General features: G+C 43.8%; 1 protein-coding gene across 3 annotated transcripts in view; it reads left to right on the top strand.

The window, feature by feature from the left end:
- The window catches only part of LOC138631210 (protein shisa-6-like), a 67,884-nt gene that overhangs the window by 12,696 nt on the left and 28,964 nt on the right, over window positions 1-26,224 (top strand). For all 3 annotated transcript variants that reach the window (XM_069716009.1, XM_069716010.1, XM_069716008.1), the window contains exons 4-5: window positions 1,109-1,204; window positions 1,721-1,777. In XM_069716009.1, the coding sequence (XP_069572110.1) occupies window positions 1,109-1,204; window positions 1,721-1,777 (153 nt within the window). The remainder of the gene's footprint in view (window positions 1-1,108; window positions 1,205-1,720; window positions 1,778-26,224) is intronic.

Raw genomic sequence — 26,224 nt, 5'->3', positions numbered from 1 at the left:
CACCTCAGCAACTCTATGAGCTGCAGTATTAAAGACAGTTAAAAATAAGGAATCAAAACGTATCTCTGGCATTGAACTGCTTCCAATCTTACAGTCCAATCCGATCTGACTGGCCCAGCACTGTCACTGTCAAATACTGTCCCCACTGACATGGTACTGCGGGTGCCTGATCTAAAACCGGTTCCATCCAGTTTCCCTGTAAAGAGACCGGTGACGGTGCCAAAAAGCTGGCAGCAGCACGGCTCCACACAATGTCTGGTCCAAACGTCGGTACCGTTGACGTCGGTGGCTTCGGGGGAGTTAAGAACCGAGAGCAGAAACATACAATTGGTCCAAAATGTGATCAAATCCAAAGGATGCATTCAGGAACACGTAGAAATAAACACTCAAACCTTTAGAAATGAGACTGAACGTGATGTTTTCTCTTTCAAGTCAACATGTTATCGTCTCAATCACTAAAAATGTCCAACTGTGATATGCAAAATTGCAAACGCTGTCATGCAGTGTCAAAAATGCAGATTTGGAGGAGACTCACTTGCACTGTGTGTGTGGGGAAGGGGAGGGGGGTGTTTGAAGAGATTCACATGCGGCATCAGTGGTACACTGACATATCAAATATTTTCAGTCTTTCAATATCTTACACGCCATATCAGCACCGACTGCTTCTCCTGACGATGGTTCTTCAGAGAACATGTTTTGTTGGAGACTACATTACCGCATGTTGTTTTAATATTCACGTTCTAACACAATTTCAGTGGATAAACGAATAAACAACCACCTTAAAATATTAAAATGTATCACTGAGCCTTTTATGAAACCAAAAATGTACAACTATTTCTTTTAAATGTGATATTTTACTGTGTTTTTGGGGGTTTGTACAGTGCATTAGGACCACGCAACAAGGGGATTTTGCACTAAATTGAACAATTAACGTCAGTGCAAGGTATAATTTCTATTAAAATCTCCAAAACCTGACCCAGTGTCCAACAACCAGAGGTTGATGTCCCCAAACCTGTACTTTACCTTGAAGCAAAGACTTCATCAACCTCAAATAAAACCTCAATTATTTAGCCAGAATCCCCCCCCCACCCTGTTTTTGTCTCCCCAGGGCATTATGGGAAAGAGAACCTGCGCAGCGGAGGCCAGGACATGCACAACTTCATCTCCTCCGGGTTCGTCACGCTCGGACGTGGCCACTTGAAAGGTAGTCCATCCTCATTATCTGGTGTTGTTTCAACTTCCCATTACAGTAAAAAAATAAATAAAAAAATAAAAAAATAAATAAAAAAACAGCTCAGAATAATAATAATGGTTTCAGTCACAAAGCCACTGTGTCATGCTGTCGTCCTCGATCTGCCAAATGACTGCACGCGGCGAAATAAAGTCAAAGAATGTGACTTTTGTTTGAGCTCAGGGGAAGTTTGGACATTACGATTCATAAGTGACATCTTGCACACACACACACACACACACACACACACACGCACACACACACACACATTTCTTATCTATGATTAAATCCACACTTCCAATGACAAAGTGACACCTCCACACTTTGTAGGCAGCCAGTGTGAACGCAGCATGGCACAGTGGCACATCTCCCCGCTGTTGTCCTCCTAAGATCAGAAGCAGTGTTGGATTTGGAGAACGAAGCCGTAAACCAGAGGCCCGTTGTTTGTGTGTTTGTGTGTTTGTGTTTGTGTTTGTTTGTTTGTTACAGCGCAGCACTCCATAGACGAGTCCTGGCAGGGCGACCTGGACATCCCCATGTCCTACGGTACGTTCTCCAAATGTTTCCCCGCTGGCCCGTTTTTTTTTTTTTTTTTTTTTTCTGCTTGCACCCGGTAAGAAAAGTCGCCCGGCGCTTCACGCGGACGAGCGGCCTCGGCCGGCATTCGCAGAGAGAGCCAGCGTCGTAATGCCTTATTTATTTATTTTTTATAGAAGGTGGTTCTGGGAGCCAAAATGTTTCCACTGGTGGTTGTTTGAATGAATCTGCTGTATCGGTGTGACTTCTGTGGACAGACATTAACAGGCTGATTCAAAATGAGAGTGCAGGTGTCCGGCAGGTAAGTGAGAGACGGACCATCGGACAGAATCCGATTTATTATCATTCAGCGGTGGTTTTGATCTGCGGTTTGTAGATATCGGTGGTGAAAAATGAGTTTGATTGTGACGTCTTATTTCTCGATTACGTGCGACTTTCTTTCACAAAACTCTGGGGTCGTATTTCTTGATTTCCCGATGTGGCACTTTTTTTTTTTCCCGCACGAAGTCTTGGTCAGTTTGTTGTCGAGGTCCAGTTTTTATTCCTCATTCTATGTGTAGGTGCAATTTAAAGTAAGTTGATTTTCACTTGCGTGCGTGTAAAAATGAATCTCATTCACAGAAAAAAAAAACATTTTAAAATCACCATTTTAAATTATGAATATGATTATTTAACCGGGATAATCACTCACACTTGAACTACATAAAAACACACAAAAAAAGCTTATTTCTGAATTTGAGCTTTTAATTCATGCTCATCAGTTTCGGGTTGAATTTTTGAGACTACATTTTTTCCGCTCATGAAGTTTGAAGTGTACGATCTAGTGTCGCTGCTCTAAGTGACGCTGACGCTCCCGAAGGTGTCTCTCCTCAGAAAGTTGTTGTGTATTTCATTGAACTGATGGCAGCTTTCAGTTTAGAGTCTCTTTCAGTCGCTGTGAGTCGACGCTTTGCAGTTTCTAAACCCTCCAACTCGCTCCGTGTTGTCTTAATTATCAACCGGTAAACATTAAGTAACTTGCAGTAAACACCAGCAGCTCAAATTGACCAGCTTTCTGTCTCCATAAAGTGGAGCGATCCAACCTTAATAGCAAGTCGGCCAAGAAGCAAAATCTCATGGGCCTTTCAGAATACTTTACTGTGCAACGGATGAGAGTTATTTGAAGCCGTTAATTGACACGCCGGTTTATTACTTCTTGCTGCTGGCGGAGTAAACAAACACCTTTCGGTCCTTTCACTCCGGCGATTTTTGAGAGTTCAAATTTCGAAGCTTCTGATTGGCTTCGAGTTTCCCTGAGTTTGAGAGAATGGCAGGTGCAGAGCCGAGTGTAATCCCAGTCAATCACAGCACATCCTGTCACGAAGACACACACACACACACATACAAACATAAATCTTAAATTAGCTCAGAGATATATAAACAAACACGCCTTCCTGTTTATCATATCACACACACAGCAGCCTGATTAGCCCGAGTTGCCACAGAAAATCCGCCCCCCCCCCAGGCGGCTGTTGGACGCCGTATGTTATCTCCAGCTCCTTTTTTTACATTTACATCAGCAAATAAACAACACGTTCTCGGGGGATTTAGAGACTGACGTTTAATCTAAGCTGTTAGCGTCTCGTAGATGAACAGGATGCCTCATGTTTAGGCTCCAAAACCACTCAGTGAAGGTCAGGAAAAGATCAGGGTTCAATGTTGTTCCTTCCATCCACCCCGACCTCCTCCCTACACTGTTTCAAAGTTCACCTCTTACGCGTCTGTAACGCCAACGGCTGTGACAAGACGACGTCGTTAGGAATGAAAACGAGCTCAAATACGGGTGTTCTCCGTCCAAGAGGAGCGTTGGACTCGATTAAAGTCGGGTTTAATTCAAAGAGACATCCAACTTTAACAGACTTTACATTTTTCAATGTGTTGGAAAGTTAATAGGTTCATGAAGGACCTACAACAGAAAAGCAGAATGTACATTAACTCTCTTAAGTGTGATGAGATGTGGACACTTATCTTCCTAAAAGCAGCTGCTCTTGCTGCTTGTACTGAACAGACTGACGTTCATGGTTGGTAACAAGTTACACAAAAAAGGAAAAAAATTGAAGCCCAATTAGTGTTACGGACTGAAAAAATGTGGGTATTATATCTGGAAAATCATGAGGAAAAAAAGAAGGAAATTAGCATTTGAAAGGACGTCCAACCAGTTAACGCGCACCCTCCGTTAAATCCTGACACAACAGCTGGAAGCAAACGCTGAGCAGCAGGTTTGAAAAACACCACGTCGGCTCTCTTGAACCCAACGAATCCCTCCAACAGCAGACTCTGTGGGTTTTTTAGATGTCGTCGGAGGCAACGACCCTCTTCTGACACCCCCCCTATTAAGTGACACTTTACGGGCCTGAAGGCCGCCTGTCACTTGAAAGCGGAGGTCCTGTCAGCCGCCGTCATACATGTCTTAGTTTAACAGCGGGCACGCTCATGCACACGCACACGCACACACACACACACACACACACACACACACACACACACACACACACACACACACACACACACACACACACACACAGCTCCTGTCAGGGGGAAGCAGACTGACAGATGTGCGCTGTGGCTGCATCCTGCCATCGCTCCCCATCTCCTCCACAACCAACCTCGGTTTTATTTATTTGAAAGTAGATATCATCGAAACACATCAGCGCAGGTCAGCCGGCCGGCGCCGGGGTCACGGTTCTGGTGTTAATGATAAGAGGTGGAAAAGACCTTTAACTCAAGATCTACTCAGCTGTTAAGTGCAATTTTGATGTACTTTGAGTATAAAGAAATGTAAAAAAATATGGTTTGTTTTTGTAGTTTAGTCTTTTTTAAACCCAAAAGGACAGATTAAACTACAAAAAACACGTTTATTTTGTTCTTACATCATTTCTTTTTTCTTATAGCTATTTCCTTCTTTCCTTCTATCCTTTTCCTTTCCTTCCCCTTTTCTTATTTTATTCCTTTCCTCCTTCTTTCCTTCCTTCCTTCATCCTCAGTTCCTACATCCTTCCTTCTTTTCACCTCTTTCCCCCCTCATGTTGTCATCATTCCCTCCTTTTCTTTTCATTATTTCAGCGTTACTTTTAGCATCTTTCCTTTATTCCTTCTCTCTGTAATCTCGTTCCTCTTTGCTTTCATTTCTCCTTCAACTGATCCGTAAAAAAATTTCAAATCCTCACAGTTGGAGATTTAAAGCTTTCACCCCAAGTTTGTACTACTCTGTTCTTTACAAGGAGAATGTTTGATAGGAAAATATATATTATTCATGAAGTAATCCAACTTGTTTTTCTGTTCTGGCTGCTTTTATTTGTCTTAAAATTATTGTTTTTGTAGACAAACACTTCATTCACAACCTCCTTTAAACCCCGTCACAGCAGGAACGTCTCCGACCTCAGACTTATCTGCGTGTGAGTAACGTTTTTTTGTTTGCGTGGGAAGAGAACAGTACAAACAGTACAGATTTGAATGTACGTCAGTACTTAACAAACTGATAAACAAAGATGCCTCATTAATATTCATACACCTGCGACACCTCGAGGCTCCACAGAGACACGCGAGCGTCGCCTGGCCGACCTGCTCGAAGCGGTCGGCCCGACGAGGCGAAGCGATCCGGTGAGGCCGCCGCCGCCGCCGCCGAGGCTGTGAGCAGGATTTATGTGTGAGATCAGGGAGGATTGAGGGAGAGTGGTATGCTCGCTGGCCCGGCCGGCGCGTCTACAGTTCCTGTGATGGACCGTCGGTGATGCAGCCACTTAACAGCTCCGGGACCCCGAGCGGGTTTATTTTGATGGAAAGCAAAGCAGCTGCTCGGGTGTGTCTCCAACACCTGGGTGAGAAACTGTGCATTCAAAGTGATTGAGATGATTTGATGTTACTCGTCTCACCTGGCTTAGCCAGAAGGGTGTGTTTTGTCCTGTCAGACTTTTTGAAAAGGCTTTGGCGTGATGCCGAGTTGCACTCTCGGCCTTGAAAACTTGATCGCTCCAAGCGTGTAATCCTCCCTGTCAGTCCGCTGCAGGATGAAATTTAGAAATGTTGTCCAGCGAAGTCGAGTCATATTTGAGAAGCTGTAAGCAGGAAACGTTTTTGCGTAAAAGATTAAATCTTTTAAAACTAACTCGAGTTACCCACCCCCCACCACCACCGCCCTCCCAAAACATGTGAGGTTAAACAATCCCGCTGACATCTTGTGTACAAACATTTCCCTCCTCCTCGGGGCTTATTTGTCTCTCCTTGCTCTCCACCGCCTGTAGCATCCACCGATGTGCATCCTGCTTAATTACTTTTTCATGAGTTGCTCCCTGTTTCCATCCCGAGGGAATTGTTCACCCCACCCTCCACACCCCACCTCCTCTTCATCCCAATCCACTTAAGGTGACCTTGTCTTATTGGGACGCACTGCTGCAGCGCTCCCCCCCTCTCCCCGCCCCCATGCTGTAATCCCCTCCCAGCCTACAGTAGTGCGTGTGTGTGTGTGTGTGTGTGTGTGTGTGTGTGTGTGTGTGTGTGTGTGTGTGTGTGTGTGTGTGTGCGTGCGCGGCCGTACGGACTGCAAATGGAGGGGTGCGTTAAAAGTGTGCCAAGTAGGTATCGCTTCGCCCAGTTTGCCTCCATCACCGAGTCCTCGCGTGTCTCCGTCTGTAAAACGTCTCTCTAGTAGCCGCGAACGTCGAGCAGATGGAAACTTCAAACTTTGAATATGAGAATCATTGATCAATAAAAAGCATGTGACGTGACATCGTCAGCTCAATGCACACGCACGATGCTTCGTATCGATCCGGAGAGACGGCACGGCGGCGAGTCGAGCTCTTTCTGGATCGAGGGAAATGATACTCCAAACTTTGTGACTTTGCTGTGGACAGAAAAGCGTCTGAATCGGCTGCCAACATTTGCTTTGTTACGGAGCGTCTTCTTCTGAGTAGAAGTGGATGCTCTCCTTCTATTTCTTGCTGCCCCAGTTTGTGATCGAAGCCAGTCATTTTTCTGTTGTCGACTGATTTCACACGAGCTCTGTGCTGCTCTGACCAGAGTATCTCCAAACATTCAAATATGAATGGGTTGCTGTTGTAGGCCGGGTGGAACACCTCTGAGAAATGCAGAAAAAGATGAATATTTCCTTTATTGAGAAAAAGAAAGAGAATAACTTAGGATATTGAGAATGACTTGTATTTGAAGGAATTACAATATATTGGAGGCTAAAGAGAAGCCTTGAAATTGAAAGAACACGGGGAGAAAATGAAAATGAAATAAGAGTGAAAATAATTCTTTCATTACCGTTTTGAAACGAGATGTTCGCGCTACTACGTGAAGGGAAATCATGGAAATAATAAATGAAATCAGTGATGTGTGGAGATGAGTGAGTGTGGACTGTATACAGATCATCTTAGTTGGGAGATTTCATCTTGGGAAATTTCTGTCGGGGTGAAAGCTGCTGAAAGGCTCCCCGAACTGTTAAACATCTATTTCCGCTAAAGTTTATTGGTTGGCTGGACTTTTTTTTTTTCTAGAAAACCCTGAAGGACAAATTTTCTCCTTACCATCCAGTACCATCGTTCAAGTGTAGAGTTCAGGGTAGTAAATGGAGTGCCATCACAGGCCGATAAATGACTCTGACCTTTTTTAATCACCGGTCGGTGCCGTGGAACAATGTTTTGACAAGCGGGTCCTTTGGTTTGTTTCTGTGTCATAGGAGGAAATCCTTTAACGCCCTCTAACTGGCTTCACTACTGGTTAATCCCCTTGAAGCCAATCAGGAGGGAGACCTCCTGCTATAAAAACCCCGGAAACCCTGTTGCTGGTCTCCATTTTTTTAGGTGGACTGAAGGAAAGGCTGGAGGTCTTCATTTAGTGGAGCATTTTATTAAAAGATGACATGACTTCTATCCGTAGATCAGGGAAGCCTCGGGTAGATTCCCATCCCAACACACTCATCTAAATCAGAAGGACCGGAGACGTAAAGGCTCCGCAGGTGGTGAAAATCCGGCCAGCTGATTCGCCACGGAAGGAAAGTGTTCTGGTTTTTCTACACGTCGAAGCCGCAGCTCGTCTCCCGTCTGTCTGCGTCCGTACAGCGCAACGCGAGATACCAAAGAAACATGGCAGACAGGGAGGGGTGGGTGAGGTCGGGGCGCTGCGATGCATCCAGCAACGGACACACGAGTCAGAGACGCCAAGCTTCAAGTCTGGAGATGATCAGAGTATTTGGAGGGCTGAGGCTTAAAGACGAGGCATCAGATAGAGCGAGACAGCAGTGAAAGCTTTACCCCCGCGGCTTCTCGTCACCGAGCTGCTGCTCTGTTTGACGGTGGGAGCTTATCGCTGCCCACGCTGGGCCAGATATGAACCCAGGCTGACACACAAATCTTGTAAAGCCGGGCATTTGGACCAGACGACACGACTCTCGAACTTTTTTTTCCTCTGAAAAAAAAAAAAAAAAAAAAAAAAGGAGGACAGAGTGAAATATTTATGCCGTTGTCAGGGTCAAACAGGATGAGAGGCATTTGTGCAGCTGTTTACCGAGATCACAGGAGCATGTGGCAGCAAGGTTAAATGAGTTATTTTTGCATTTTGTGCTTCTGCCGAAAAAAGAAAAAAAAATGAACGTGCATTTATTCCAAACAGTAATTAGATGTATCTGCATAATGTTGTTGGGCCACCGTGGGATTATATATTCATAGAAACTCATAGCTTTAAAAAAGAAGAACCCATTATAAACATGTGTGAAAAGCACTTGCTCCCGAGGTGGAAGCATTAATGTTGCCCAGAAGAGTTTTACACCGTGAATTAGGTTTCCATTTAAAAAAAAAAAAAAAAAAAGCAGATGGCTCCGATCACAGTTAATCAAGAGTCTAATAAAGATCAATGAACTAAAGTTTGAAGGTCACAGGTGATACTGTGCCTGTATGTTTAATTACATTTCAAAAATACTGTATCCGATGAGTCAAATCAACATTTTTCACCTTTTTTCTTACATATACAACTGCTGTGTCTTTTGCATGACTTCCGTTGAATCGAACCCACGATGTTTAATGGGACTCAAAAACAGGTCTTAAAAACAACCCCCCAAAATCTTGAACCTTTTTATAATTTTTTGGGAGAGGAGGAATATGACATCTAAAAACTGAACAGAAAGAGATTGAATTCATTGAAATCAGTTGGAACTTTAAACTGAATATAAAAGTGTTCGTAGTTTCTGGGTTTGAAAGATGAAAGCCGATGCGGAAGTGCCTCAAACTGCAATACCACCGAGTGCCAGTAGAGGCCGGCTCCATAAACTCCCATTCAACTTCCCTCATTAAATACAAACTCAGTTAATTTTTTTCCAGCAGTTATCTCGGTGTTGTTAGCTAAAGTCGCTCCTCCTTATTCGTTTTCTGGAGGTCCATCTGAAAATAATCTGTCGTTAATTCGAAAATAAGCATAAAAAAGATGTGTTTTGGGGGGGCATGTCTGTTTGATTGGCAGGCCTGTGGTGCAGTCAGGTTACAGCTATCGGTGGGCGGGACGTGGTATCGTCAGGTTTCCAATCAGATCAGTCAGATCTCGCTCCGCCCCCAGCTCGTCCAAATATGGTCACTTCCTGTTCCAAACCGCTCCGAACTAGCAAAGATGGTGACGGACAAAATTTGAACTCGAGGCTTCAAAAACGGCCGTTCAACAAACCGACGGGTGGCGTCGCTGCTGGTTATCGCTTGGTTGGGACAGGATATTAAACATGTAGAAACCTCAAGCATATCTACTGCTGTTTACACTTTTGATATGACTTCTAGTTGACCAATGGCTTTTAAGCCTACGTGACCTGTAAAAACCTGAACTGTCACCGGGCAGTTTTCAGGCTCCATCACGGCTGCCGTCAGTCTTTATCAGGTCATTTCAAGTCGGCGCAGCAGAGTAGTAATTTCCGCTTCTTTCTCAATGAGCGGGAGTCGGAGCAGCAGGGAGACACGGTCCTCAAACAGGGCACAGATCTGCGACTGCCAAGTGCACAATATGAATTGATTAGTCTTCTTATCTCGCCTGTCCATTAAACGGGAGGCTAATGACCCTGATTAGGTCGGTGGGACGAAACTCACACTCTGAGAATCCTACGAGCTTTTCCAACCCAAGACTGAATATTGAGATTTATTCATTAATTCACAGAGATGGCCTCTGAACAGCTCATCTGATCCCGGCTGTCTTCATGCATTATGTAGTGCATGTTAGTACACTGAAATCACATCTGAAGAGCTCAGCGGATGGGAAGGTCAACCTGCACTGTCCTCCCCTAAACATTCATTGTAGCAATTTAGAAATGTAGACAAAGTCCTTTTTCATATGAAGGGAACTCATTTCTTTCTCTATGTGGTGCCATTCAGGGTATTTTTTTTTTTTTAAATAGTCCTGTGAATTCAAAAATCAGGTTTAATCTTCAAACCTGGTGGCTCACCTTTTTTTTTTTTTTTTTTTGGAAAAGATTTGTAGCCTGGCGTGAAATGTGGTTTAGAAATGAGCCCATTTAGATCTGAAGATGCGTTTATTTCACAGCAGAGATAAATACCTTCTCAGTTTGGCTCACACTCGGATTTCGCGGCTATAATTTAATTAATTAATTAGATTGCATTCTGGGCAGTTTTCCTTTAAAACTTATCATTGAGTTGAATTAAACTCTGTATATTACAGTGTCAAAATAAAATAAAATAGGCAAAGCAAGAAAAATGTAACCGAAGCGGATAATTAAACTTAAGAAAAAGAAGAAAAAAAAAAAAAAACTTTAAGAGTAAATAAAAGAAGGTACAAACAATATGCAAGTTAAAATGCAGACCTTAAAAGATGTCCAAAGTTCACAGAACCGTAGCACAAAGTTATCAACACTTTAAATCTTGACTGGCTGAGAAAGAGACCAGACCACTGAAAGTAAAAGCAAAGTTGACTGTTTTATTGTTCAGAGAGCAGAATCAGATAAGAGTCAGAAAAGGCAGCCGAGTCCGAGGAGTCTCAGCAGGAAAGTAAAAGGTCACATGGAGTAAAAAAAAAAAAAAAAGAAGAAGAAAAGTATAAAAAAAGGAAGACTGCAAGTGGATGTGAGGGAATTAGGAGCAGGCGATGTGGAAAGGCGGGAACTCACCGGGGACAACAGGAAGTGAAGGGCTGCTTTTGAAATGACAGGAGTTATTAGTGAGATGGGAACACAGAGAAAACAAAATAAAGGGAGAAAATATTATGGATGAATTGGCTCACAAGAGACCGGTTAGAAAAACATATCCTCAGTTTTCCCACATTTCAAACCCATTGTTGTTTGTTTTGCTGCCTAGAGTTTGGCACAGACTTTTTGTTCAAAAAGTTTATCGTCTTCAAACCAACGCTGAGAGAACTCATAATTATCTCAGACTTTTAAAAAGCTCCTTCAGAGCCACAAAAGGGAAATTTATCCCAATATCCCGGGTCAGGTGGACGTGGCAGAATAACCCTAACTGATTGGTGGAGGCAGTGATACAAGGAATAACTTAAAAGCCAAAAGGGTGACAGTGAACTGATCTTGTAAAGTCAGAGAGGTGCCTCTTTAAGACAAAACAGCATTTTCATCCTCCTTGTTCGGTGAAGAAGTTTAGCACCGGTGCAGTTTAAATATATATATTTTCTTTTTATCGTGTGTTAAAGCACCAGAGGCCCCTATTAGTTCACCTGCTCAGCCGCAGCTCGGAGAGTAAAAACCTGTGAAGGAGTCGGGCTCCACTTTCACAAGGCCGCCGGGCTGCCCCGCCGTGAAATGCTATTAGCAGCATAACAAAGCCGCGAATTGAATGCAGCGGCGATGAGAAAGCTCTATATGACATGTAAAATCCTGTTAGGATGCAGATTAGCGTTATCTGCGCCGCACCTGCCAATATCTATTATGAGCGGAGGGCAAGGACGGGGCAGAGCTGGACACGGAAATGCTTCTGTCAGCACAGCAGCCACAACCAAATACCAATACTTAAAGAGGACAGCTCGTATTTGGTATGCAAAGAATTCGCTGTGATACAGTAGGCGGGCAGCCGAAGGCGGCGTTTGTTTTTATGATGCGGGGAAGTATTCTCCCTTCACAATGAGGACCGAGTGCATTGAAACCAGCAAGCTGCCAGAACGGTGGAATAATTAAAGAAAAACAGCTGACAAACCAAGGATGAGGGGGGGAAAAAAAGAAAAAGTTTGGGTGTTGTGCAGAGTGTTAACGGCTCTGTTGTGAAGGACAATGTTCTCATTTATAAAACAAATAGAGCTCGGTTTCAGAATAGTTTTATTCATTTATTGAACAGCCAGAAGACATTTACACAATTTGTCTTTCAGTCCAAATAACCCCAAACTAAGCAGAGGTTACTCCGAAGAAAAGAAAAACCCCTACCATTGTCTGAAAGATACAGAATACGAACGTACTCATAGAACTGCAGTTACGTCCAGTAACTACTATTTATTTATTTAAGGACTTTCCATCCCGCCGTATAGGGGGGGAAGCACTTCACTGACACAAACCCAGCCGGCCTGATATCGGATCATTTCTACGGTCCTCAGTGGTATTGCATTTTAAAACACTTCGGTATTGGCTTTTCAGACCTGGAAGCTCTTGCGTCCATTTTTTTCTATGGAGTCTCTGATCGAATGAACACTGGAAACTAGATCCACCTTACGTTTCGTTTTCCTATAAATCACCTACAACCCGGTATCACGGCAAAGCGTGTAATAGACACGCCCGTCCACAAAACGTGTGGTTACCTACATCTTGTCTCGGCGTGAGAATAACGCGTTTTGCTTTGCCGTAATACCGGGTTGAAATAAACCGTCTTCAAATAGCCTGAAACACGCGTCGTCTCACAGCTGGTTTTCTTTCTTTTTTTCTCCTTTATGGACACAGTTTTCACAGGACGGTGAGAAAATCAACCTTTTGACTGCAGCGTCTCTATGTGAGCACGACGATCTAATCTGGAGAGGCTGCACGTCTACGATCAGAAAACGCTGGCGCTCGTTACACAAAACCGACACGGGGAAAAGAACAATGAGCTCATCATGAAAACTGCTGTACAAATAAATCAGTGCCCAGTCGGGTAGAGATGTGATATCTGTTCCACCTCCCACTCTCCATGCATCCCCACACAGCTCGAGTGTCAAATTGCTTTCACTCCGGGCCCAAATGGACCATAATTGTATGTAAAAAAAAAAAGAAGAAATCTGAGATTGCAGTTGCGACTCATCCGCATGTTGACGACACCGGTGGAGTTTTCTCCTCTAAACGCTTCATTATTTGGTGCCTCTGGATGTTTTTCTGTGAACGGGAGAAGCCGAGCCGCCCACAGATTTCCTGTGACCCTTTGGGCAGACTGCATCCCACACACCAGGCTTCATTCATAAATCCAGCTCTTTTAGAAATACATTTTTTTTTTTAAAAAGGGAGCCCAGATATGAAAAATTCTTCATCTGTAAAACAACACGGTGTGACAGGAAGATCAGGGATTACTGCAGAGCGAGTCTGCGGAGTACAACGGAGCTGTGAAGACTGAGATCGGTCTTTGATTAGTACCGTCCCTCGTCCTTGAAAAAGACACCAACACACGCTCTGTCCTGCGTGAACCGAGCGGCAAAGACGGGACGGGGGAACGTTAGGGATGGGAAAGCGGAGAGGGGGGAGGGGGGAGCTGGGTGAGCGCTCCGACTTGGAGAATCAAAAGGGGCGGGGAGGCTGTACTGTGAAACATCTATCAGAGACGTTTCAACAAGCTGTGCGGCCACTTTTCTTGGCGCTCATTAGAGTCGACGCCAGCTGGGCGCCTGCAGGAATGTACGATGGCTCATTATAATATTAACAGAAGTTGCTCTCGTTCATCGCGGGTTGTGCTGCGGTTTGTGGTTTGTGTTCGTTCTATCTGGCTGATGTGCAGCCCGCCGCCGCTCCGTCGCATCCAGACGCTTTTTTTTTGGGGGGGGGGGGGGATTTCCTTGACACACTAATAGGCTCAAATGCAGGTTTGGTTGATTGGTTAATTCAGTTCAATGTTAGACTACAAATCCTGTGCAGGGTTTGTTCTTGTGCCTTCAGCTGTGTGCTCAGCATATAAAGTATAAAGAAAGGATGGACGGGCAGATAGCAGCAGAACTTCTCAGGGCGTTTCTGAACCTGAACCAACAGGACGGATACTCGAAGCAGAAATAAAACCAGGTCACCCTTGAAACAAAGTCAGTCTCTGAAGGCGAGCATGTGAGTCACACATTAGATTTCTAAAGTGACATCCTCTGGCTCCTTTAACTGTCTTTCAGTAGTGACGAGTACTTTTTTGATCGTCGTTTATGACGGCAAACAAATCTGATGAAAACCTGTCAAACCGGCCACAAGTTCACGTCTCTATTCTCCATCCTGCCAGCAGTGCAAAGCCCAACAATATTTCACTGACTATAATATATGACAAAGAAGAGCTGTCAATTGTTACATTTATTAATGTCGGAGATTTTCAATCAACTATGAATGATTATAGTTAGTCAACTGGCATAGCTTGACAAGGATAAAGATCGACACTTACTTGCAATGAATTATTCATAATTCAACTGCGAGGTGGGGAAACACATTAAAATACAAAAAAGGTGGGGGTAGGGCGGAGGGGGGGTGAAGCAGCGCCCAAAGCTGACAAGACTTTGGCAAGAAATTTTGGCAAAGAACCAGAAAACTCTTTGGAGAAGTACGGCTCTGATCCAAGTGTCAAAAACGTATAAACCAGCAAACTAATAGCGGTGAACTGAGAGTAAAGAGACTGAGTGGGCTGATTGCAGAGCGGCCGCAGGTGCAGCAGACTGTGGACCTGTGAGCAGGTGAGGTGGGCGTGGCCAACAGGAGACTCACCCTAACCCCAGCTGGTGGGCAGAGGGAGTGATGTGGGGAAATAAAATGAATAACTGAAAGCCAGAAAGACCGAAGACCGAAACCGTGAGCGTTTTATTCAGTCAACCACTCAAGTCATGTCTGCAGCTGTTTTTTTGTTTGTTTTTTTTGCACATATATGAGCTTTGTAAAGAAATAGATGTAAAATAATAAAGTTGCAGTATTTAGTTTCATGACTGCATTGGTGCTAATTTTACTTCCAGGTGTTCAACTCCTGCTGACGATCGCCTGATCAGAGTTTGACACTCCACCAGCAAAATAAAAATAAAACATTTTTGTGAAAGAAAACAAATCAGCCGAGAAAATAAAATAGTGAACTGAGGGCAGAATATTGAGCTGTTTTGGTGTTTTTGGAGATGCTGCAACTCCACGTGATGTGTTCAAAAATGCAGAGCTGAAGTTGACCCGAGGTCGTGTCTGCAGAACTCGCTTGATTTATTTACCGGCACTTCGAGATGAAATCCAAATCCCTGCAATTGATCTGCAGACGGCTCGAACTCCTTAACGAACTGCGTTTTCTCATCAATTTCCCCCCAAATTTCTGTGGAACGAGACAGAAAGAGAGACTTCGTCGCGGAGCAGTAATGATGCACGCATCCATCTCATCTCTCGTTATCATCGTAATGTGAGCGTTAATACGCTGCGGCTCTATCGGATCAGATGTGGCTCCGGGCGATTAGAGCCCTCACGGGCGGAGGAGGGGGCGGGGGGTAAGGGGTGGTGGTGGTGGTGGGGGTGGGGGGGCTGAGCAGCTGAGGCTCCGGGTGCATCATATTCCTCCCGTTTCTCTGCAGTTTCCAGACAACAGGCCCCGGCGAAATGACTGTGGGTGCCGCCAACTGTGAAATTAATTGAACTTGTGATCCGAAGGGTAGAGACCAGCATCCGGCCCGAGGAGGCGAGTGTGCATCCGTGCTTACATTAGCCCGTGACAAAGGCACAGCCGGGCCCGGAAGGCGCCGGCCGGATCTGACGGTCAGTCTCCTCGACAAGATGTCCGCGGACGGCCGTGGCTCGGCCTCACTCCACTCGGGTGACGTTGCAGCTGATCGTGCGAGACGTGCCGCCGCGCTTGCCGGCTCTCGTTAGAGACATTATTTCGGAAAGAAATTGGATTCGTTTGCCGATCCATCACGTCGACGCCGATGATAAGTCTGTAGATAATGATTCCGTGTTCGGAACAGATTTTTCTGGGCACAGATTCAGCCCGGTTTGCCAAGATCCAGAGTTCATTTAAAGAAACAACACTGTTCGGTTCAATGTGGGACAGATTTCTTTGTAGTTTTTTGGCCACCATTTCTCTCATAAAATTGTACTTAGCAAGTTCATTAGAGCTCTCGGCATGCACTGACTGTCGTGGAAAACAGAAGAAACAAAACGTCAGAGGAGCAATCAGGCAGGTTGTAAACAAACCTACAGGTTAGCAAGACCTTTTTACAAGGAAAATCAAAGGCAACCATTATCTTCATTACCCAAACTGTGTGATTTAAACATCCATCTGTTTACTTTGATTCATCTTGAACCTGCCGCAGCAGACGGGAGGTTTTTGTACAGTTTTTTTCTTCGATGACAGATTATTATGAGCCCTCTTAGTTTTTCCTCCAAAACTCTGAGCAAGCCGAGTTTTTATTTTGGTAATTTATCCTTTAATCTAGATGCATTCACGCGCTGTTTATTCACACGTGGTTCGCTGTCGTCGTCAGACCGAAGTAAATCTCTGACGTTGTGAAAACCACAAGAGGGCGCCGTTCATATGGACTCTTCTCATGTACGTACGATGAATAGGATCCCATTTGAACGCAGCAGTTGACGAAGGGAATAAGAAAACGTGGTGTAAGCAGGGTTCTTGTTGGAGCTCATGATTGCATTGTTATGGACTAAAGTTCGTGGCACTTTTTTTTCCACCTCCATTTATTTCTGTATTTTATTACTCCTCTGAGCTTTCATAATTTGCTTCCGTTCTTCTGAAGCCTGAAACCGGTGACGCGTGCATCCACCCCCGCTAACGAGCACCAACACAGGTGGAGGTGATTCATCTCGTTTAATTTGATCCAGGACTGCAGTCAAAAAAGTAACGAATACAAATGTGTGTTTTGCAGAAAAGCTGAGCTGTATTGAAGCCAATTTAACGGCAGGATTAATTATTAAAGTCTGGTTTAATTTGCTTCCAGTAGTGATCACTGCCAAAGGGGAGGAAGGGGGGAGGGGGACAATAAATCAATAAAAACATGTCACTTATGCAGGTTAAGCAACAGCAGCCTCCGACGCTCCGGACTGTTGAAACCTCAGCGTCCTTGTCTGTTGGAATTTAATCAGCAGGGAGTAAATGAATCAATTACATTTTCTCTAGATGTCCTTTTGGCCTCTGACCAGAGGCCGAGCTGATCCGTCCTGGAGGCTCAGACCGGTTGAGAGAGTAGGCCATCTCCACAAGAGTTCCGCTTTAAGCACTTTGTGTCCCTGAAGTTTCCCGGCGCTGTGGTCCCTGGCCCCGTGGATACGAGGCAATCTGCGCTGCCCCACATTAGATAAGTATCCTCCGACTCTCATCCAGGTCACATTGCACCGCAGAGTGCAGCAGGGCTTCCAGGACTCAGGTGGAGAAAATACTGCGTACGTGACAAAGAGCGTTTTTCTTCTTCTTTTTTTTTTTTTCATTCAAAGTGGTTCAGGTCAGCTGCTCCAAATAGATCTGAACTCACAGGTTTGTCACGCCAACAGGTCGTCTTTAAATCAGTCCAAAAGGATTTGCGCACCTCTGATGGGATTCCTGCTGCAGAGATTTATCTTCATATGTTGCTTCTTTTTGTTTTAAACAAAACTGAAAAGTATGTTTTGTGCTCTATTACCACCCTGAGAATCATAAAAAGTGAGACTTTGTAAGTTTTCAGACTTTAATATCTCGTGAGTAAAATATTAATATTCTGCTGTGGTGTACAGATTTTTATCGTCCTGCAGACGATGAAAATCTTTACACTTTAAGCAGATAAAAAGCAGAAGTGTTTTAAGTCTTGGTACGAGTCCAGATTGAGTCACATCCAATTAAGTCTTGAAGACATAATCTACATGTTGTCTCAAGTCCACGGTTCAGGTCGTTGGTGTCAGAGATCAAGTCAAAACTTAATTAAACAAGTCTAACCCGAACTACCACATGATCACTAACATGTAGCTGTTTGCTTTCCGAGGAAGAACCTCAGCATGACATTCATTTATTTGTAGAAGTCGTCGTACAGTGATATTCATTAAAACTCGTCGAACTCGTCGCTCAAATATCACGACCTTCAAAAAATAAAAATATAACATCTGACTTTGTTATCAAGCGGCATGGCTGCCTGCTTACTTAATCAATTAAATGTGTAAGCTTTTAAGCTCATTCCTCTTGATATCTGTGATATGCATAATAATGACCTCATTACTGGAGGCGTCAGCATTGTGTTTGGGAGATTGGCTGCAAAACAGTCTTTTATCATTTGTAATTTATCCTTCGGAGGAGCTGAGGAGAAAAAAATAGAAACGAACGCTGCGAAGGAGACCGGGAGGCTGCGACAGAGAAACTAGACACTGTGTGAGATTGAAACCGGTTGCAGTCGTTCCAAACATGAACACACATCCAATCACATGTGGCATCTGTACTATCTGCACATTATTGACAGCAAGACGCACAAAAAGTATTTTCTTTTTTTTTGTCCTCCGTCTACGTATCAAACACGTCATCCGCTGCCTCCTGACACAAAGACAAATGACCTTTTTTGAAAGTGAGAACAGACCTTGGACGTGTTCTTTCTCAACACGCGCCGTTTCCTCCGACTCCATTTTCTATCTGTTTCTCTGCTGTCAAGGTTTCAATGCGAGGGTGATGTGTTAAAGGACAATCTCCTTGTTTTTCTTTAATAATTGGATGGCGTTTTGGCCTGAGCGAAGCCTTGAGACACGGCACAACTCGGAGTGCTTGGCTTGTTATTTTCCAGGAACGTCCGTTCAGATTTCAGCACTTAAAAAGGTCAGAAAAAGCACCAATATAAATTGTTTCAAGTTTAGTGAGAAATTAACCCACCGTATCATCTAATAATTATTTGTTGTGACATTTATTGGGGGCGCTTTTACTTTTGTAGGTGTTCTGCTGCCAATTTATTGATGCTGGTTGTAATTTTTCTCGTAAACAGACAGAATGTCAAACAGGATAAAGAAAAAACTCCTTATTCAGTCCAGCGTTTTGTCCTCCAACAGTCAGAACCAGCCACGAGGATCAGGTCCAGTCAGGGAGTAACTTAAACATTAGAAAAAGAAAATATTGCGTTAAATACCCATATTTTTTGATTGCACTGTCTGGTCTAGTTGCATTGTGGGTAATGAAGCATCAATTGTGATCATTTTCTTTAAAAAAAAAAAATAAACAAAAGTGCAGTGTGAGTGAGATACAGCGGCGATAGGCTAATTTGATGGAGTCATTTTTAACGTCATTGTTCAAATGTATGCATTATTGCAGTGTCAGCCAATTCCTTTCATGATTTTCACCAGTTTGGGTCCTTTGATCGTTACAGTTTTTGAATTCAGTGGCTCCGTTGTTGCACGATTTGTAGCACAGAACTGGCTTTTTTTTTTTGTCAACATTGTTTTTAGAGTCTTTTTAATCCTCCAACTCCACCTTCCCTCCTTTAATTAACCAAGAAGCCTCTGATCGATTCCATGTGCAGGTGCTCTCACTAACGAGGGGCCGACTCAGGTGTTCGGGATTAATCTCGTTTAAGTTGGGTCACACAAACTTGTATATACAGCCCGAAGCCTCAGCCGTCCCAGAGGGGTTTTAGTGTCGGGTCGACCTGTGACACCGGCTGTGCTTTGACTGGTGATTCAGAACATGGAAAGACTTTTCACAAAATGTGAAGCGACACGTGGGAGCTACCGCTTCCACAAGTGAAAGTGTATCACAGAAAAACCAGTGATCAGAGAAACTCGAGCAAGCAGCTGAAAAGGTTGTAGAGAAATATTTGATCTTTTATTTTGAAATTAAAAATAACAGTTTGGGAAAAAAAAAACACGTCTGGACACATGTTGTGGCTGTTTTCCAACCTCGCTGGCCTTTGGTAACAGGAGCTGCAGCTCAGCGTGGTGACCTTAACGGCCTCCCTTTAAAGCGCATCACGTTCTCCCACTGAGCTCGTTAGAGAGCTGCCACTCCACACGGCATCAATAACTTCCTCCAGAGGTTCCTCACCACCTGCAACAGCAGACTTTTAATCAACAGGAGATTGACCCGAGAGGAGTTTGGTCCAAAAAAAAAAAAAAAAAAAAAGAAAACCCTGACGGCACATTTGACACCTTGATCATGTCTGTTATTGAGCTGATGACTCACTGAAATCATCATGCTCGGAGAGTTTTGGATTCACGGAGGTGATCTGGATGAAGAGGCTCATTTTCGAAAAACCTTTTTAGGTCTTGTAATTTGGACTCTAATTAACCTCCCAGCTGAATGAAATCAATTTGACCTTTGTGCTTCAGGAAGCACACAAAGGGGGAGGTGAATGTTAAGGTGTGTGTGTGTGTGTGTGTGTGTGTGTGTGTGTGTGTGTGTGTGTGTGTGTGTGTGTGTGTGTAGGGGGTGGGAGGATTTTTGGCATGAACGTTTTAAAGGTCCAACATTTTCCTTTTTTTTAAATTTATTTAAAGTTGTGATTTTCATAAGAAGCTATTTCTTATATATCTTGCTTCTTTGTGAATTATACCAAGAGAAGGTTGTTTTGTGTCCGTGTCTTTAAGGCACACTGACATCAACGACCGTCTCTTCTGATTGGCTGACTCTTTTCTGAGTGATACACATCCAGGCCAATTGCAAGTTATCATCGGTCTTGCTGGCTTGTGAGATTGGACAGTGGGCCGCGCTGAGGGCAGACCAATGACATGCCCGGGAGTTTGTGACATCACAAACTTGCAGAAGTCTAAACTGAATTTCTCTGGGGGACTGAACTTTTTGACACTGTTAGAGTACTTGCATTGCAGAGGGACTTGATTTATAATCATAAGGTTAGACCTTTAAAATGACACGTTGATAATTAAAGCGTCAGTACATTATGAAATTCTCTTCAGTTTTTGTGTGGACTCTTCTGAGTTTTAACAAACTTTTAAAGAGTTATGAGAGATGAGATTTATTCATTGACCGGAGATCTTCCTTATAAAACCAACATACCACGGTGCAGACACTCTAAACATAGCTTTCATAGCTCCATTAATTCTTTACACAAGTTTAGTGCCTCCGCTTGGTAAAGTGCTCATGAACATTTAACTAAATCCATCTTTCATTTGCAGGAAGATCCAGTTGTTTTAACATTCATACCGAACCTCTCTGCTGCACATCAACCTCCTTAAACATTCACACAGCATCTCCTTCCTGCTGCTAATATGTGCATTTAAAGTGCACCTCACTGAATTTAAATGAAATATACATAAATATCCTCCATTAAAACAAGATGCAATTAACGGAGCAGTCAGCGGGGATAATAAATGGAAGAAAAAGATCTCATTTTTGATGAGTTCAGTAGATTTCAGGGGAACGTAAAGACCTGGTGCACATGCAGTGACAAAACACAGCCACAGAGTGAGTAGAATATACGTGAAGAGGAATTACAGGAGTTTAACTGATGCTTTTATTGGCTGTTAACACACTTCACTTTTGTGTCGAGGACTCGCGCAGGTGGCAAGAATAAAAAATGAAGCTCCTTTAGCTGAAGATCAAACCTTTACTGCGGTAATGTCATTATTTTGTTTACAGACGGCTTTTGATGTTCTTGCGTCCCATTTAAATTGAATTGTAGATGTTGCGCTGGCAGTATGCTGGTAATTAAAATGTCACAGAGAGAGGAAGAAAAAAAAAAGGCTTAAGAGCTCTCAGGCGGGCAAATCAGAGCGAGATCAGAGGGGGAAATGAAATTCAGTCGGAGAGGCGGCTTTGACACTTGACCCCGTTATGGAGAGCGAGCCGAGAGGCGTGGCTCCGCTTTATTGGCCTTTGCACCGACTATGTTCATTTCAGAAAATTACATGATCTTTGGTTGGGATTCGTGGCCTACTTCTGCTGCAATACCCACACTGTCGAGATCCGACTCTGAATTAATAACCGGCATACTTATTATTATATTGCTACGCTTCAACTCTCCGCTTCCTCCTATATTAAATCTTATTTTTATTTTTTTCAGGTCAGTATTCTTTTCCGTGCAGCCTCAACACAAAACTGATTAATTCTTCAAATGCGTTATCAGCCCACCTGAGAAACGGTCACAGTGAAAGTGAAGCTACACTTTGAAGGAGGTTTGAAACTTAGAGCTAAGAAGCATTTTTAGGTGTGAATGTGTGTGCAGCGTATCGGCCCCCGGGGATATTAGCAGTTGGGCCCCAGTAGACTTCCAGCAGTCTCCCTCTGTGTGTTTGTGTTATGAAGCATCGGGGAAAATAGCAGCGCTCCAAATCTTAAACTCTGACGGGTGCTTGGATGTTGCCAAAAAAATCTAAACGGACCGAATACTCACGCCGTCAAATGCTGCTGTTTAGTCACAGTGACGAGGCAGGTATAAAACGTGTGATAAAGGATAAAGGATCAACTTTTTAGCTGGGAGAGCGGTCCATGAAAAAAAGAAATCCAAACCACATTTTTTTTTATTTTACGCACCCCAACCGCGTCAGTTTTTGATGCCGAAACATAAAGCAGCTTGTACGTCCATATGGGACGCCGAGGTCACCTTCTGTATGTGTGATTAATTCATTAATTAATTATACGTAGATGTTTGGTTCTCTGCAACCTAATTTTTATAAATTCAAATAACTTGAACTTGCATGCTGTGATGTTTCCATGCAGCGTAGGATATAAGGGGACCTGTATCGGATGTAAGTAGGACTTCAACCTTTTTCTCTTAAACCCAAAAGGCTGTAAATAATTTCAAAAATTTGCCTCGGACGACATTGGAGTAAACATTGGCCATTTACAGATTTAATAGACCCAAAGCAGCGTTATTAGTCGTGTTTTGTTCAAATACTTTCTGGCATATTGTTTTTATACGTTGCTCACACAGTCTGTGTGGCATCTATTAATCAGCAGGTGTACGATCAGAGCTTATTCATTGAAATCAGCGGCCTTTGTCTCGCACTACAGTAAGTGAACATAATCCAAAAAAACAAAAACAACAATGAACCGAAGGACACTAAAACGCTCCACAGGGGTGAAGTTGAACTGCAGAGTAGGGTGTTAATTCTGAGGCTTTTTCATTTCGTCATTTGATTAATTGTTAATGCAAAAAAATAGAATTATCTTTAACCTGTTTGTCAAATTTGTGCACAAACATGTTGCACATATTCACGCACGAGCGCGGCGATTGTAGACCGAGATTCAAATGCCTCTTTACAATTCATGAGACGCGTTGGCATGCTGATCTGTGTTCGGTAACCATGGCAACACACCTTTTGTGTGTGTGTGTGTGTGTGTGTGTGTGTGTGTTTATAAATGGAGTTGCCTGTAGCATGTAAGGCTGGAGGGGGAGGTTAGATTATGAAGCACATACAGGCTGTGATATGGACATAAAGCCAGTACGCTGTGTGCATGCTAATGTCCGGTCCGCGGCTGGAGACGCCGAGCGGCCCCGGACCCTCCGGTCACGTAGTAGCTGTGGTGATTCTGATCAAGCCGAAGAATTGAAGTGTAAAAACAAAAATGGGAAGGTGAGGACGGTCCCCCTAACACTCCGGGGGGTAAATAAATTCTTCACGGTCGGACAGTTTGTGGCTGGATTTACCTGGTCAGAAGGAAAAGAAAAAAAAAATACAAGAGTACAGCCGTAATCTGGCTGACTAAGCTGTTGTCCTCCTCCTCCGAGAGTCTGGCTGGCTGAAAGGGTTTAGTGTGTGAAATACTTTCTGAAAAATGGACCTCTTGGTTAAAGGGGACTTGAATGAACTTGACCTTTTTTTTTTTTTAGATCCAAAAGCATTTCGGTCCAATTCAAGCATAAATCTGACGCTTGATTTCCAGACTCAGGATAAATGACCCGAGGGGCACTGGTCCTCATCTGGCTGCCGAAACTGTCCCGAACTCGACCTGACTGCAGCTGCTTTTCAGCCTAAATTGGCACACGATGTACGATCGAGGAGTTCCAAGACGGTAACAACCAGAAACTTGATTTGAATCTGCGTATGCATTGTTATGTTGGTGAACCCTGTTGCCATGGCGCCACAGTTCAGGGTTGATCAAGCGATGTAACTTGGAGTACTTACTCACAAAAGTTATAGCTTGCGTTATAACTTACAACCTTACACCCCCTATTGAATTCCACTCTGAGCTTCAACTCTGGCCCAATTTTTTGCCTATATTTGTTTACATTTTTCAAAATTAGCACCATTAAAAGCATGCAGAATTAGCTGTTTGCAGTTCCTGCCTGCAGGGTGTCCTCGCATGTACAAACAACTGCCTCTGGTTTGGTACGATGTTGAAGAAAATGAAAAAATGGTGTTGATTCAGTTCTGGAGTTGTGACTCGACTGGCGTGAAAGCTGTCGAGCAGAAAGAATATTGATCAGAGGAAAAACGAACTTTTCAACCAGAGCACGGGAGCGGAGCTGAAGTTTGTCGTCTATTGGTGTGATAATGTATTAAATATGCTAATGAAACACATCGTTCCCAAACACATTGGTTTCTATTGGCTGCCAGAGCACATCCGCGAGGTTGCACCCGTTTGTGAATATTTATCGGAGGGAAATGTAACGCCATCGAGCCTTTAGGTCAGAATGCTTTCAGACGGGATCGGCTCGCCCGGTGGCGTCAAAACAAGGTGTCTGAAAGCGTCCCATCGTTTTTAATTTAAAGAATTTTAACGAAGACATTTTAACGAGATAAACAAGACTTGCAGAAGTTAATTGTAGCCGTAGTTAATGGCTAATAGACGTAGCGCTATCGTTTGTTTTCCCGCTGGCTGAACAAGGCAGTTTTGGCGACGATTAAGTTTCTGGGCGAGAACAATTTCATTTGAAGTCCCCCAATTAGTCAAATTGATTCCAGCTCGGTCACCAGAGACAACTAGCACAGATAGAAAAAGGAGGTGATTGTGTTTCTAATATTTGGGTCACCGCTGCCTCCACTCGGAAATAAAACGCTTCCATTTGATCGTCGGTCTGAACATTAAAAGCCCCTTTTTGTTGTGTTACTTCTCTTCTTCTTCTCACGCTGATATTAATGTTGTTTTTGTGTGGCGGAGGATAGCTGCCGTTGCATTGTGTAACGCAGACCATTACCTGGGCCAACGGGAACCTCGGAGACCATCATGACTCACATTAGATTAGACCGGGCTTCTTTCATCGCTCCCCGAGGCCACATTCATCTCATGGCAGTCACCAAATATTGACCATAATGGTGACAAATGCGGTCTGCATGGTGCGACACTTTACAGCTTATATTGTGCTCTCCTGTATGAGGCCAGCTCATTACTGGTATCCATTATACGTGCAGGACGGAACGGGTAATGCTGCGAGATTTGAAAGGTGCCAATTTACTTTTAACAATATGCGAAAAGCTCCCCCCCCCCCTCTAATCCCTGGGCGTAGAGCCCATCAGTGAAATGGCGGTGAACGTGGAGCCTATGAATCTTTAACCACCCCGGTGCTCCTTTTTCAGTTTGTTTTAAAGTTGCTTCGCTGGCAGAGCTAAAAAAAAAAAAAAAAAAGAAGAATCTAAACTCTGGAGATAATCCCGTCGCTGCTCAGTCATCTGGGTCGCCGTGCAGCAGGTGAGTTGAGGACATTTCCAAATCCCGATCACTCGGAGGCCCCCCCTTCGCCACGCCTTTCTCATCACCAGAAGCTCCAGTTAGCGGGATCCTGCCGCGTTGGTTTATGTAACTTCGTGTGCCGTCTGCGTGGACAGGTTGCCCGATGCCTCGTGGTGCTGCCCTAGTTAAAAGGGTATTTTAAGACTACCCACACGGGTTCGTTTGCCCTTATCTCCTTCTCAAGTTCAGCTTCTTTTTTTTTTTTTTCTTCTCTCGAAGCGTTGCTTAGTGTCACGCTGCTGGAAGGAGCCCAAGACGATTGCGGCACCGTCGTTACGGCGAATTGTTGAAGACTTTCGTGGCGTGCCGTAAAAGTTCTGCAGCAATAAGTCGACGAATAGGTCGTTTAACTCGAAGGTTGAGATCCGGTTGTGTTCAGGCGACGAGAACTCCACTGCGTTGGTCTGACAGAACGTCACGGCCGTTGTGCTTTTACAGAAGGAGGAAGGATCACGGTTAAGCGTGGGAATGCAAACTGCAGTGAAGCTTTGTATCCGCAGCAGCTTCAAGGTATGGCAGCATTGTCACGTCACATTTTGCTTTCACAACACTTTAAAGGTAGGTAGGTAGGTAGGTAGGTAGGTAGGTAGGTAAGTATTTACTTTATTCATCCCCGAGGGGAGAAGAATAATAGAAAAGCAATAAAATAGCAGTAAATAGCAGTAGAAAATATAAATATAAAATATAAAATGCACAGTATATACAGTACATTATATATCTATATATATTATATACAAACAAACCAAGA

The sequence above is a fragment of the Brachyistius frenatus genome, unplaced genomic scaffold (assembly GCF_029030835.1).
Source record: "Brachyistius frenatus isolate BFR_SWC_R1_liver_20210118 unplaced genomic scaffold, ASM2903083v1 Contig_151, whole genome shotgun sequence".
NCBI classification, from domain to species: Eukaryota; Metazoa; Chordata; class Actinopteri; family Embiotocidae; genus Brachyistius; species Brachyistius frenatus.
Note: the sequence above shows the minus strand (reverse complement) of the source record. Positions and strands in the feature narration are given on the sequence as shown.